Source organism: Schistocerca gregaria, chromosome 3 (genome assembly GCF_023897955.1).
Source record: "Schistocerca gregaria isolate iqSchGreg1 chromosome 3, iqSchGreg1.2, whole genome shotgun sequence".
In the NCBI taxonomy this organism is placed as follows: Eukaryota; Metazoa; Arthropoda; class Insecta; order Orthoptera; family Acrididae; genus Schistocerca; species Schistocerca gregaria.
The window spans coordinates 625,580,961-625,597,138 of record NC_064922.1 but is presented as its reverse complement, the minus strand read 5'-3'; the positions used below and the strand labels follow the sequence as shown (position 1 = coordinate 625,597,138).

Below are 16,178 nucleotides of genomic sequence, written 5' to 3'. Positions count from 1 at the left end.
ACCCCAGAAATGTGTCAATAAAGTTTCCCCTTGCTGGGACAATGAATTCACGGTGTTCTTATTTCAATTTCCAGGAGTGTATCTATGCAGCTTAGCATTCGCCATGTGGCAGACTTATGTGTTTGTTTCAGTAATTACTTCTCAAAGTCAAGCTTCCTGCGCCGTGGCCAGCTCGCGTTGATGCCGTCTTTTCTTTGGCATTTAGTCGCAATCGAGTGGCGTCTTATTTCTCCCTGAGTTGCTACCATAACGAGATGCTGACGTGCCTCCGTCAGTGGCTGCAGCAGCGCTTATCAATACTAGTACTGCTGTACCATATTTGGTGTGACCGCTATATTTCTGTGTGGTGATGCGTGTGGCAGTCAGTGGGTTGGGACAGAGCAGCGAGGTAGTCTCCGCGGCTCCAGGTCAGGCCAGGACCGATAGCAGCGTGCACGCGCGGTCGGATTGTGAGGCGTTAGCTGCGGGAGCTGCGAAGCTGGTGGCCCACCGAACCTGGACACTGAACTTGAGTGATCGGTTAACCTGTTATCAAACCTCAACTGCTGCGACATCTCTTAGTTCATTGCCGGTTGTTGCTTCCTGGGCCGTTCCGGCTAGCAGCACGTATGTTATGTTGGAGTAGGCGAAATTTTGCAGCCGTCTTCCTGTGTGGTCTTTAAGTGTTACATTGTTTGTGATTTATCAGTGAAGAGCACCAGCGGTATTTTCAGTTTTGTGGCCGTTAACGCCCCAGTTGCCTGCCCGGGTCGTTAGCGTCGTTTTCCTCGCCGTGTTGATGCTGTCCGTCACAGCGTGTGGTTCGACAGCGTTTTAGTGATTTGTTCATTTTTTTTCTTAAGAGTGGTGATGCTGAGGGAACTAGATTAGGGAATGAGACACTTAAAGTAATAAAGGAGTTTTGCTATTTGGGGAGCAAAATAACTGGTGATAGTCGAAGTAGAGAGGATATAAAACGTAGACTGGCAATGGCAAGAAAAGGGTTTCTGAAGAAGATAAATTTGTTAACATCCAGTATTGATTTAAGTGTCAGGAAGTCGTTCCTGAAAGTATTTGTATGGAGTGTAGCCATGTATGGAAGTGAAACGTGGGCGATAAATAGTTTGGACAAGAAGAGAATAGAAGGTTTCGAAATGTGGTGCTACAGAAGAATGCTGAAGATTAGATGGGTAGATCACATAACTAATGAGGAGGTATTGAATAGAACTGAGGAGAAGAGGAGTTTGTGGCACAACTTAACATGAAGAAGGGATGGGTTGGTAGGACATGTTCTGAGGAATCAAGGGATCACCAATTTAGTATTGGAGGGCAGTGTGGAGGGTAAAAATCGTAGAGGAAGACCAAGAGATTAGTACACTAAGCAGATGCAGAAGGATGTAGGTTGCAGTAGTTACTCAGAGACGAAGGAGCTTGCACAGGATATAGTAGCATGGAGAGCTGCATAAAACCAGTTTCAGGACTGAAGAACACAACAACAACAGCAGTGGTTATTGTGCCTTGGCTGTTTTTAGACGCCAATTTTGAAGACCAAGTGCTGCTGGTGTCTTCGTCGTCGGCTGATATTTTCCGTTGTTGTGCCGTTGATCGGGCTGAAGGGAACTGATTAGATTATTGGTCGGTCCTTCAGCCGTCGATGGGTCGGGTTGCCGTCCGATTATTTAACCTTACTCTTTGCTGCCAGTCTCACCTCACGTTAGAGCTGCCTCCAACGGCCGATCCTTGCAAAACATCTGAGCACCACTGTTCTGTTGGTTTTATGAAACGTCCCCTTTGAACAATTATACATGACTGTGCTTAAACTGACACACAATATTTTTAGCGCAACGCAATCTGACTTTCAAAAAATCGCTACAAAGTGTTGCCCTGACTATCATTAACCTTTACGTTTCACAAATCACTTACCTCACAAAAATCTTCGTTACTCGAACTACTGCAATACAGCGAGCGCCATTATGGCCAGCTTAATATTGTTCAAAAGTCACATTATATATATCAGTTCATGACATCCAGTCTTACAAATTTACTCTTTCTTAATGAGACACGTCCAGATCGCCTGCTCTCAAAATTCCGCCATCTCTCTCCCCACATCTACCACTGCTGGCGGCTCACCTCCAGCTGCGCAACGCTACGCGCTGTTAACATCCCGCTGTCCAACACTACAATAGCCAACAACAATGCAAACCAGCCACAGACTGCACACAGCACAGCCAGTGATTTTCATACAAAGCACAACGGGGCATTATCAATAAGAAAACCTAAACAGCCTACTTAGAGTTTTAGATTGTGATATTCATTTCACTCTAATGTACTGTGCGAGGCGTTCAGCCGCTTGTTAATTTAGTTTGTTTTAATTTTAAAATAAGGCCTTCAGCAGACTTAAATTAAAGTCGAAGATTGATTTGTTTAATAACTCGTAAAATTTTGAAAGTGTGTTCTATCTGAAATTCTTATTATCCAGGGAGTTGTTCAATGTCCAGTGTGTGGATTTCAGCCGAGCTTTTACATGAAATATTTCTAAGGTAAGGCCTTCAGCCGTCTTAAATTAGAATTTAGAAAATTGATTTGTTTAAAACTAATTTTTTTAAATTGGCTTTATCTGAAATTCTTGTTATGCGGGCCCTAAGCCCTGAGTTGTTCAATGTGTTGTGTGTGGCCTTCAGCCGAGTATTTACGTGAAACGTGTTTCTTTTTGTTTTTTTGTTTTGTTTTAGTAATGCCTTCAGCCACGTGTATGCTTTACAGTAATTTGTAGAACTTGTGTTCAGGCCTTCAGCCGTTCTTGTTTTTTGTGTTGTTTTTGGCCTTCAGCCCAGGATGTATTCCACCTTTTCCTAAGTAGGCCTTCAGTCGTATTGTTTTAATTTGATCGTGTTAAGGCAATGTGTAATTAACTGGTTTTTAGGAAAATAAAAATTTGTGTGTTTTGCGCAACTAACAGTAACTGATTACGGCCCCCTCCACAACCATAACCTGATCCGCTCTATCCAGCGAAACCAGATTTCACTTCCATTTTGTTATACACTGAGGTATCACGGGGTACCTTCTAATGTCGCATCGGACCTCCTTTTGGCCGGTGTAGTGCAGCGGCTTGACGTGCCACGGGCTCAACAAGCCGTTGAACGTCCCCTGCAGAAATACTGAGCCTTGCTGCCTCTACAGCGAAGCGAAAGTGTTGACGGTGCGGCTTCAAATGGTTCAAATGGCTCTGAACACTATGGGACTTAACTTCTGAGGTCATCAGTTCCCTAGAAGTTAGAACTACTTAAACATAACTAACCTAAGGACAACACACACATCCACTCCCGTGGCAGGATTCGAACCTGCGACCGTAGCGGTCTCGCGGTTCCAGACTGTAGCGCGTAGAACCGCTCGGCCACTCCCGCCGGTGACGGTGCGTGATTATGTCCAATAAATGTTCGCTGAGATTCATGTCAGATGATCTGAGCGGCCAAACCATTCGATCCAGTTTTCCAGAATGTTCTTCAAACCGATCACAAACAACTGTGAGCGGGTCGCAAGGCGCATTGTCACCCATAGAAGTTTCGCCGTTCTTTGGGAACGTGACATTCATGGATAACTGCATATGGTCTCCAAGTAGCCGAACAAAACCGAGGACCAGGTCCATTCTATGCACATACAGCCCACACTATTATGGAGCCACAACCAGCTTGCATAGTGCATTGTTGACAACCTGGGTCCAGGGTTTCGTGGGGTCTGCGCCACACTCGAACTTTACCATCAGCTCTCACCAACTGGAATCGGGACTCATCTAACGAGGTTACGGTTTTCCATTCGTCAAGCGTCAAACTGATATGTCCACGAGCCTAGGAGAAGCGCTGCAGGCGATGCCGTGCTGTTAGTAAAGCCACTCGCGTCCGTTGCCTGCTGCCATAGCTCACTAATACAAAATTTCGCGACACTGTCCTAGCTGTCCTTCATCGAGCGTCCCATATTGAAGTCTGCGGGTATTTCACGCAGTGTTGCTTGTCTTTTAGCAATTACACCTCCACGCAGACGCCACTACTCTCGGTCATTAGGTGAAGACAGTAGCCTACTATGATATCCACGGGGAGAGGTAATGCGCTTTTATGCCATGTGTACGCGACACTGCTGCCATCTACATATGTTCATGTCGCTACCTCATGACTTCGTCACCATCGTGTGTATTCAGAAACTGTTTCTCAAGGCGATTGCTGAAAATGAATACTGTTGTATCCTTTGCTTAGTACACAATCAGGTGCTGTAACGACAACACTTGGGCATTTTACAGATAATCTTGGAAATTTGTGATACAAAATTACCTGTATTACAAATTATAATACTCACCTAATTAGCGCCATAGTCAGTGGCTAGCATTAACATACTACAGGAATTTTCGTCCTGCGTAAAGTGAAACTGTCACAGCTGGTAGATTAGCAAAGCTATGTAAGTGGAAACAGTTTGCTCTCTAAGGAATCATACACACCCTCAGTTGAAGAAGCTTTCGAGAACGACAAGAAATTTACGTCGGCGTGACTAAACTACAAACCTGAGGTATTTTGTACAAAAACTGGACCATTATTTGGGAGGATTAGCCTCAAGATCTTCCTCAGTCCATCCTCATTCAGGTGTTCCGTGGGTGCAATGAATCACCTCTGCCGTTGGCTCGGAGACCACAGAGCCTTACTTCCCCAATCATAATCAGTCGAGTTAATTATCTACAAGTCATCGGGAGATAAACTCTACTGTCTTTTCGTTGCTGTCCTAGGGTACGAACGCCCTTCATCGGAAAGGAATCGTGTGTTACAAAATTGTAGCAACATTGCCCAGAAACAAAAAAAACTGTGTAAAATGATAACGCAAAAAAATATATTGTTGTGCTAATAGCACTTAAAATTCTTTCCGTAAATTGTGTGTACATTCACATTAAACTATCAAGACTTTTCTGTTCTCTTCAACACTGCGCAACTTGCAGACAGTAAGTCTCCAACAATCAGTAATAAATGTCATCAAATTCTAAACTAATTCCTTTTGGTCTAGGGCGTTTTCTATTGTCTCTAGACCAGTTATTTTCCAACAGCCTTATTACATCACCTGTTCTTTCTGCCACTTTTTCACTTTGCTTGAGTACTCTTTTGAAGTCCTTAGTGAGAACTAAAGGTCTGGTGTTCAAAAGGGAAACATTATCAAGAGAATCGAGAATGGATTAACAAATCAGTCAAAAACGTATTTACTGGCAATCTATTTACCATTTTAAAACCTCCGCATCTTAGTAAAGTGACAACAATTAAAAATTTAACTATTAATGTAAGTAATAACAATAATAATAATAATAATAATAATAATAATAATAATAATAATAATAATAACAATGATGATATGATGGAAAGAGCTTACGGTCTAACCAAAAACAACAACAACAAAAAGCATGTAGCTAGAAACAGAAAACTAAAAAACTATACCACAATGGTAAGACCAAAATGTGCATGTGAATGCTTAACGTTGAACTATAAGTTGGAAAGAATAAAGATAATTGAAAGATGGATTATTAGAAAAAAATATGAGTACAATAAAATTAAAAATGTTCGGAAATTGAGAAGTAACGAGATCTACGAAAGTATGAAGAAAATAAATCTTCTTTGGACATCTCTACCGAATGAATGAGAACAGGTACACGATGCCAATATTCCAATATTTCTGGAAAAAAGTGATCCACAACAGCATGGATTCGAGAAACAAGAAAGGAACTAGAAGAAAACAATATCAAAGATTCGGAGGTAACTAAAATAAAGCTTTTTTAAGATTAAGTTACAAAATTTAGAAGTCTTTGAAGTCGAAGAAATAAGAAATCGACAACAACATGGGCAGAAGAAAGGAAAAGAAAACAGGAAGAAAAATTGAGTAAATAATATTTTTTTAAATTTCTTTCTTTTATTCATTTAATTTTTTATTCTTTTAATAATAATAATAATAACTTCAGTTATTATAAAGCAACAAAACTCTCTGTTAGTACGGGTTCATTTTATGCTAATTTTAGTTGTTTACGACATTTTCGTTGCAGGGTTCATCGCATATTTGCTGTCTTCAGATCTCTTAATTATCTAACCAAAATTTATCTTTTCAGAAATTATGAATACCAAAGGAATGAGTAAGTGCTTTCAATGGACTGATGAATCCACCCGTGATTTGCCGATGCTTTTCGGATACGCATCATATGCGGAGTATCATGACGAAATTATGTGTGGTGAAATTAAAAGAACTAGAGATGGTAATCATAACCCGAAACGGATAGTTAAAAGAGTACTAGAAAGTACTGGTAGTAAATTTAATGACTGTCATCGTATTTATTGGAATTCCAGTGAACTTCGCCACTGAAGAGGTGAACGTACGTCGCTTTTGTCCGAAGGAGCTGTCTTGGCTAAATCCCCCGACAACTTCCCAAAATACCAAGGATGTAGGAAAGTTTGGACGAAATGTAGGTATAGACTGATGTGTTCCTTCAGTTCTATTGCCATCTGATTCTTGACATTTTGCTGCTTTTCCACACATGATGGGTATTGCGCTATTCAGAATTTACAAATTATATCTAGGATGCTGTTTCAATCGCCACAACGTCGTGGCGTTGCAAGAACAACAAATAATTGAAAAATTAAAATTTCAGTTGCAATTCGTGAAATCTGGTCAGATCTACAAAAATCAGTGTATTTGTCTGGTAAACACCTTCCATTTTGAAACAATAAACTAAAGAGAAAAAGATTCATTTCGAGAAACAAAATAGATATCTTTATTTTTATGATTGATCAGGAAACTATTCAGAGACCATTTTATGATTCTCCTGAAACTGTTATTTTAACTGACCAAAATCATTGACGTTTATGTGATGCCGACATCTAGTTCCATACCGTGTAAATTACTGGCACATGGAAAATCAGTAGAGAAAAATAGAAATCGGAAAGTATCCAACACAAAATCGACGAGATGGGTGAAAATGTACTTGGAGATGAAGTTTAGCACAGAAAAGGAAGTCGTGGCCGGCCGCATGATACCAATCAGGAGACTGATGAAAAACCATAACTCCATTAATAAGACTCGATTAATAGTGAGTTAAATGCTTTTCGGAAGTAAAGTAATACTCCATCTATCTCTTAGCTCGATCCATAGATTTCAGGCTGTCTGCAAGAGAAGCGCAAGGTCGGTTGAACATGACCGTCTGTTTCGGACTCCACGTTGGTTGGCATGGAGAACATTTTGTTTGAGATAGCTCATCTGAGATGAATAATTATTAGAAGATAAAAACCATCAAAACTTGAAAGTAACCACAAGAATAGAAAAATGAGTGGCTTTAAGTTGTAAGACACTAGTAACTTTATCGGTCAATATTATTCTGTCATTTTTAATTAGTTTCATTTTTATTACTTTTAATTATAATATTTTAGTGTGATTTCCTGTGTATGCTGTTTTGACGGTACATTGAGACACGGAGTAAGTGACAGAAGTATTACAAGTCGGAATGAAATGCGAAAAACATTCAACAATTTTTTTACGAGGTTTGCTGATAGTCCATGTCAAACGTTCTGAAATTTGTGTATTCAGAACAGAGAATCTGTCCTAATGGCTGCCGCGCTTTTCGTTCTTATTGACACTGGGCGCATGTAACACATATAAAAATAAATGCGATGTTCCAGAAATTACTTCGTCAGCGGAGATATTAAGTGACTATCCTCGTTCGTGTTGCAGGTCGAGACCGACGCATGCCGCCTGCGCCTGCTGTGCCATCTGGCGGCTGACCCGCAATACTACTTCCCCGTCGCTGATATATTCCGAGAACAGATGAGGTAAACCGATAGAGGTGTTCCATACAGTCAAAAGATACAAGACGATTTATGTGAACATACGTCCGTAGTAAATTAATTTAAGAAGCGAAATTAAGTATTTCTACACTTAAGTACGAAATCCCTTACGAAGTCTGTAGCAGGGTACTTCGTACTACAGAAATACTAATTTCCCTCACGTGAAATGCTGTGCCTTTAGAAAACACGGATCACATTTCTCATTCAGATACGTGAACCAGCTAATAACAGCGAACGATTCGAACCGGAACGTTAAAAATACGAGATAATATGAAATGTAACGTAAGCACACGAAGTGCCCCTCTACTTCACCGGAAGAAACTACTGAACAAAACCCCTAGTAAAGTTGAATCCCATATTTTAACTTGTTTGTACTGACCTCACTTTTTTCTAGGTTTCTCGTTTAAGACGATAATCATTAGAAGAGAACCGGACATTGTAGTGTGAATAATCGCAGTACCAAGACAGATATCTTGTATTAATTTGTATATGGGTACCTATATTAAACTTTTTGATCTGCCAATTCTGTGAAGTTCGATCCTTATTGAACTGCTTCCACATTTCGTGCTACGCTGCCGACGGTCGCTGTAAATCCATCGTCTTGAAGCATGGACGTTACTGATCAGTGACATAATCTATCATCAGTGACGAAGCTCTGACAGCAGAGACTTAGAAAGGACGCCTTAATCTTCGTTCGCTTTGTTCGCAGAGAACGTCAGTGTTCACATTACTGTAACTTATAAAGTTTATTTCATTCGATGTTCACATAAACTGTATAATAGCTATACCAGTTTCGAGTGACTAGTAATTATTAACAGCCTATAAATATTTCTTGGCCTATAGCTGCGTCAAGACGTGGTGAATGTCAAAATTTCCACGAGATTTCACTCATCTAGTAGGAGTCCACTGGAAATCTTGACTACTTAATAAGCTATTATATTGGCTAGTCAGTCGAACCCGGTATGCCCATTAACTCAGGGGCTTGTGCAACCGGTTCGCGGATGGTCTCGGATTTCAAGAACGTTTTTACACTGTCGTTGTGAGACGAACTGGGCAGCTCTAACTTCTGCTTAGTATTTCCTCTTCTCTGTTAATAGACAGCATGACATGTTATATGTCGTTGGAAATTTGAGAAATCGATATTTCTAGCAGTGTAAAACATCATTTCTTTCGATATTTTGCGAGTTATAGACTGCCGTGTGGCGGCGCTCGGTCTGCAATCACTGATAGTGGCTACACGAGGCTACCACCTCGCAAGTGTGGCGTCTGGCGGTGACACCACAGCTGTCAGGAAACCTCTTCCACACCCCTCATGACTGCAAACAGGCGTTAGAGCTGCACTATATCGCCACCGCCACTCAGTTCTAGGGTGCTGTAGGGGTAAACGGACTGAGGGATTAGGTAGTTTCACTGGGGCTGTTCTTGTGTTAGCAGAAGAGCGTGTTACGAATGGAGGCCGAAATCCACGCGTTTTAGCTCACGCAGGCTGGCGTGTGGAGGGAAGCACTATACTGACGTGAGGTCTGGAACATGACAAGGACTGAGAATTCAGAAAGCGGACGAAATTAATTTGATACTTAACTTTAATCCATTAGTGATGAACGCCGCTCTTGACGGTACAGGATTTACAGTATTATCTATTCAGAATACATTCTTGAAGGTATTTCTTATAGTAACTGAATATGGCGCCTTGCTACGTTGTAACAAATGACGTAGCTGAAGGCTATGCTAAACTGTCGTCTCTGCAAATGAGAGCGTATGTAGACAGTGAACCATCGCTAGTGAAGTCGGCTGTACAACTGGAGCAAGTGCTAGGGAGTCTCTCTAGACTAGACTGCCGTGTGGCGGCGCTCGGTCTGCAATCACTGATAGTGGCTACACGCGGGTCTGAGGTGTACTAACGGACCGCGGCCGATTTAAAGGCTACCACCTAGCAAGTGTGGCGTCTGGCGGTGGCACCACAGCTGTTGTCGCTTTCCTGAGGACTTTTCGGGTCGATTCTGGGAGGTGGTGTGTCTGAAGTAGTTTCCCCAACCACCGTCAAGAAAGTCGCGAAATTTAAACCCTGGGCATCGTGGTTGTGACCTTCATTGCAGAGGTGTCGTGAGAAAGGGTGAGATGCTGTGAAAGGATGGGGGGCGTAATGACCTTACCATCGTGTGACACGTCCACTTGGCGCTGGGCGAAACTGTAGTGAAATTGGTGCCAATGTGACGTCAGTAACCCACTTACTCCTCATAGGAACTTCTGGGCTTTGGCTCCGTTTTCGCACATTGCTGACTGAAGGGTCGCCGAACCCAGGGTTGATGTCTCGTGGCGCCACCCTCTTTGAGTATGAAGTTACGGAGGAAGGTTGTAGGCACCTTGGAGACAAATTTCACACTCCTATATCGCAACAGGGGAAAATGACGGGGTTTAAAAATTTATCCCTGTAATTATTTTGCGCGGTGTATTTGTGTGAAAATGGACTGCTGGACGGTCAGTGTCCTTTCGTACTGCAAATAACGTTTAATGAGCGCCGCTATATAGGGAGCCGAGTAAAATAACTGCAGACCGGCTGCCTGCGGGCGTCACTCTAGATCGGTATTCTCCATCACTCGCCGAGAGACTGTTCGGCGGCATCAGATATGAAGACAGAGGTCGCTGCGAATGACCGCGCCCACAACGCAGCAGTTAGTTTACTTCCGGACCTCTATATGAGGCGGCACGTGCAGAGAGCCGGCAGAAGACAGGGGAAAGATACGCCGATGGTACGACGAACCTGGGGCGCCAGGGCCACTACCATCGGATACTAGAAGCGGCCACTCAGAACCGAGGACAATATGTCCTAAGACTAACTAATGTAAATCCAACAGAACAGCTTTGACTACATCTAAACATTGTAAAAGTGAATAAATTTTCCTCTTGCAACTCTAAGTCTTTGTACTTGTACTACAAATATCCAGCAGGAATGCGCTGCCTACAACTACAGATGCAACACCGAGTGAAATAAATTTTATAATTACGAACAGTTAATGTCTTTTTCACTTACCAGCCGTAATTGTTTCGAGTAAGAGTCGCTGGCTGTTAATTTTTTTTTCTTTATTGTAATTTGTGGGCTGGCAGTAGCATAAGCGCTGCACTTCAGCCAAGAGACATAAATAGGAAGACATGTAAAACAATATAAAGAAGAAAACATGACGGAATATAGAAGCAAAAAAGGCGGAGCAGAAGAAAAGAAAGCATACAAAGCGGTGACTGTAAATCGGTGATAAAAATATAAAAAAAAAGTATGTTACACAAAAAACACACACTACATTAAAAGGCACCAGGCAAAGTACGGCCGGAGCATAAAAGTCGTAGAACGATGAAAACAGCCACTTGATGGACGGCGTAGCATGGAACTGTCACGGACGAAAACAGGTCGAGCACACATTGAAAACAACGTCACTAGATGACAATGTATAACGTCACCGAAACACAACACTAACGCTTCACACTGATAACGAATAAAAGCCTGGTAGGATCTGCAAAGGGGGGGGGGGGGGGGGGAGGGGGCTATAAGGGAAAAGGGAAAAAGGGGGAAAAAAGAGGCGAGGGGGAGGGGAGAGAAAGGGGGATGAAGTGGGGCCGGAGAGGGAAGGGACAGGAGAGGAAAACAGCCGAGGAGGGGTGCAGGGACTCAGGGAAGGAAGGAGGAAAATCCGCTTTGGGAGAAGGAGGGGAGCTGTTAAACAGGGGACCGCAAGTTTAAATTCTGCTTCAGGGACAGTTGTGGTTTTGAGTGTGTCATTGTTGTGTTCTCACTTGGTAAAACTGTTTCATTTCAACTTTAAGGCGGGATACTCCTCCTGTCGTCATAGTCGCCAATTAACCAAACGATGCTCTGCGCCGTCTGCCTTTTATTCGTGTAAATGTGTGTTGTTTGTATTATCTTCTCTTAAGTGTTCGTGTAACGTATCTTCTGAAGTGGAAATTTGGGACCAGCCCAACATTGATCTAACAGAGCATGGAAGAATGAATAAAAACCACAGTCATCCTGCCCTGTGTAGCAGACCAAAGTTCGTTAATGCGTTGCGAGGTCCCGCTTCGGATTTGTCTCTTCTATTCTTGTCTTAAACGAGCGCGGCTCGTTGAGCTATACGGACAAGTCATCAACATCATTTAACATTGGCGTGTGAAGTGAACTAGGACTTCAAAACGGGTCTTTCTGAATGTGGTTACACATTGCACAAATTCATTTCCATATTTCTGAATAAACTCATCGCGGCCTGTCTATGTTGCCTTCTATGCTTTGAGTCCCAAGTTATCAAACGCCTTATATACACTAAAATGCCAAAGAGACTGGAATATGCATGCGAATTCAAATGCAGAGATACTTAAACAGGCAGAATACGGCGCTGCAGTCGGCAACACCCATATCAGACAAGTGTTTGGCGCAGTTGTTAGGTCAGTTACTGATGCTACAATAGCAGGCTATCAAAATTTAAGCGAGTCTGAACGTCGTGTTATAGTAGGTGCACGAGCGATGGGATACAGCATCTCCGAGGTAGCGATGAAGTGGGAATTTTCCCGTACGACCATTTCACGAGTGTACCGTGAATATCAGGAATCCGGTAAACCATCAAATCTCGTACATCGCTGCAGCCGGAAAAAGATCCTGCAAGAACGGGACTAACGACGACTGAAGAGAATCAATCGTTCAACATGACGGAAGTACAACATTGCCGCAAACTGCTGCAGAGTTCAATACTGGGCCAACAACAAGCGTCAGCGTGAGAACCATTCAATGAAACATCATCAGTATGGGCTTCCGGAGCCGAAGGACCACTCGTGTACCCCTGGTGACTGGCCGGACGAGTCACGATTCATATTGCATCGAGTGGATGAACGTGTACGGGTATGGAGCCAACTTCATGAATCCTGGACCCTGATATCAGGAGAGGACTGTTCAAGCTGGTGGAGGCTCTGTAATGGTGTGGGGCGTGTGCAGTTGGAGTGATATTGGACCCCTGATAAGTCTAGATACTACTGACAGGTGACATGTACCTAAGAATTCTGTCTGATCATCTGCATCTGTTGATATATATTGTGCATTCCGACGGACTTGGCCAATTCCAGCAGGACATTGCGACACCCCACACGTCCATAATTGCTACAGAAAGGCTCCAGGAACACACGTCTGAGTTCAAACACTTCTGCCGGCCACTAAACTCCCAAAACATGAAAATTATTGAGCATATTTGGACTGCCTATCAACATGCAGTGCAGAAGAGGTCTCCATCCCCTTGCACTGTTACGGACATTAGTCAAATGTGTGTGAAATCCTATGGGACTTAAAACATTAGTCAAGTACTTGCTACGTCGTACTACGGCACTTCTGCATGCTTGCGGATGCCCTACACAATATTAAGCAAGTGTAACAGTTTCTTCGGCTTTTCAGTGTATAAGGGATGAGTTTTTACAGATTGAAGCACGAAACACTAAAGAAAAAGAAAGTGACGTTTATTTGTCTTTCTCAATTCGTCGAAAATTAAATGCTGGGCTCATGCTGGTAGACAGACAAAACAAATAATGTTTTGTTATATGTCACATTTGTCCTTCTTGTATATCCCTTCAATTGATTCCGTATATTTAATAGACTCGAGAAAATTATATTGACTGAGAAAACTCGCGGTGTCTCTGGCCGACTAAAGATGGTCTCCTGCCTGTGTCTGAAAAATGGTTCAAATGGCTCTGAGCACTATGGGACTTAACAGCTGAGGGCATCAGTCCCCTAGAACTTAGAACTACTTAAACCTAACTAACCTAAGGACATCACACACATCCATGCCCGAGGCAGGATTCGAACCTGCGACCGTAGCAGAGGCGCGGTTCCGGACTGAAGAGCCTAGAACCGCTCGGCCACCGAGGCCGGCGCCTGTGTCTGAAACTCTTACCAATGCACAGCAGTGAAAAGAACGAATAAAGCTTGTTGAATTAACCTGAAAGTACTATGAAGAAGTATTCATTACTCATTACCACGTTTGTCCGTATGAAGAATGACACTTTTAGGCCAACGTCGACTAATATGAATTAGAATGACGGTCGTTTCCATCAACTGGGAGACGATGTCAACAGCTCGCATAAGGGTATCCCCGTGTGTGCCATTCTACAGTTTATATTGTTCAAGACCAAGACGCAGTAACATTGTGCATTCTGCAGTGAAATCCGATTTGAGAAACATGTTTGCATGAAATTAAATTTATTTCGGGAAAGTGGACGATGGAGACATTTGAGGCATGGTTACGTAGAACGGGGGATGTAATACTTGGAGAAGTAGTGTCGGCTGCTCAGTGAGGAAGAAGACGACGGGCGGGACATGCCCCTCGTCCGCCTTGACATTACGCTTTATGTATATAAGCCAGTGCCGTAATATTCTGGCATTTCAGAAGTCGCGCACACTGCTTCAATTAAGTCGATGGTTCCGCCGCGGCGTGTCTGTTCTTCAACCCGGTGCGCTTGCGGCGGGCGTGAGGTCAGAGATCTTATTTTCACCATCCGTCGTCACTGTAGTTACAACACAACTCCGAAGCACCCGCTGCGCCTTCCCTGCGATACTTCGCAGCCAAAGAAACCTGTACACCACTGCACGTGTTTGCGACGCACCTCATTGTCTTTCAGAACCACTATTTGCCCCACTTTTGAATGGAACGGCGTGCTGCAAGTCTCCGGAGGTGGCGTCGCTATTCTTGTTGTGGTATTTCGCAATAAGGCTGGTTTGAGGCACCTCAACACGCTAGTCTATCACGTGCGGATCTCTTTATGTCTGAATAACTACTGCAACCTACATCCACTTGAACCACAGTTCCTTCCGTTATATATCTTAACCTTTTCTCCCTCCTTCAGAACACTGCATCCTTATTAGTTATCTGATCCACGCATAAAATCTTCAGCTCTCTCCCGTAGTGCCATGATCCAAAAGCTTCTATCCTGTTCTTGTTTATACTGCTTATCGTTCACGTTTCACTATCATACAACTCTACATTTTGGACAGATCTTCTCGGAAGAGACTTTCTAACACTTAAATTTACATTACATGCTGTCAAATTTGCTAGTGCATTAAAACTGTGCGTCAGATCGGGAGCAAAAGCCTTAACCTTACCTTTTGTGGGCAACGCCCTTTCTTTTATTCAAGAAACTGTTTTCTTACGATCTGCACACATCATCTTCATAAATTTTCATTGTCTTTATTACAGAATAATGCAATAATAACTAGATAATAACCGGTTTCTGTTGATTGGCAACAATCTCCAGATTTATTTAAGTAAAATGAAAAATAACCTTCCAGGTAATTTGAAAATATCCTAAAAATACTTCAAAAACGTAAATTTTTACAAAAAATATAAATTTTAATAAACCTGCGATCTTTACGCTATAACTACACCTAAGTGCAGTGTTAACGACAACATCTATGTTGGGGTAGATCAAAGCTTGACTTTTAGCCCGTGAAACCAGTAGGAGACAATCGCTGCTCGTGCGACACCGCTATTTGGTAGTTACAACTGGCAGGTGGCTCATGAAGGCACACAGTTACAGTTTTCATTAAAAAAAATTTAAAAACCTGAAGTTGCGATACCACTTATAAAATTACGGGGACATGAAAAATAGGTACATGGTGCTGTTAATTCAAATATAAGTGCAAAATCACAAAACAGTGCCAACATAAATACAATCAGAAAAAAATTGAAGGCCTTAGTACAATAACGAGGCAAGTCACTTTTGTATAATTTAAAGTAGAACTCAAGAAACTGTCCACAAATTAGAAAAAATTTTAATTGTTTTTTTGTTTTCCCCATCTTCATTTAGACCACTAACACACCGTAATATCCTATAATATAAGCAGAAAAAGATTTATTATGATAATAATTCAATTTCGTATTGCTAGAGTTGTCTCGCTCTTGTACCAAACAACGTTTTTTTAATATGGTGTCAAATAAATAAACAAGTAACTAAAGAAATAACAGTTATTAGCACTACAGATTACTGAATGTTATCAAGACTGAGAATTAAAAAAAAAGATATCCTGATAACAATCATAACCATTATAAAACTCCATGTCTAACGCTGGCACATACTCCTTGGGAAGTTTCAGGGCATCCTTATATTTTTAAGTTATAGCTGAGAGACGCACTTTATTTACTTTTCCCACAGAAAAATTCAATGTACTGGAAGATTTCTGAGTGACTAATTCATGATACACAAATTTTGATAATGATGCACTACAGCGCACTACATGTTTCTATACGTTGCAGTATTCAAAGAACGTGCACTATGAACCAATAAACTTATCAACATCTATGAACCAGTAAACTTCTCAATATCGGCACC

General features: G+C 42.1%; 1 protein-coding gene across 1 annotated transcript in view; it reads left to right on the top strand.

Moving 5' to 3' along the window:
- Positions 1-16,178, top strand: part of LOC126355536 (uncharacterized) — a 665,993-nt gene that overhangs the window by 542,893 nt on the left and 106,922 nt on the right. Inside the window, exon 4 of the mRNA XM_050005882.1 lies at positions 7,717-7,814. Within this exon, the coding sequence (XP_049861839.1) occupies positions 7,717-7,814 (98 nt within the window). The remainder of the gene's footprint in view (positions 1-7,716; positions 7,815-16,178) is intronic.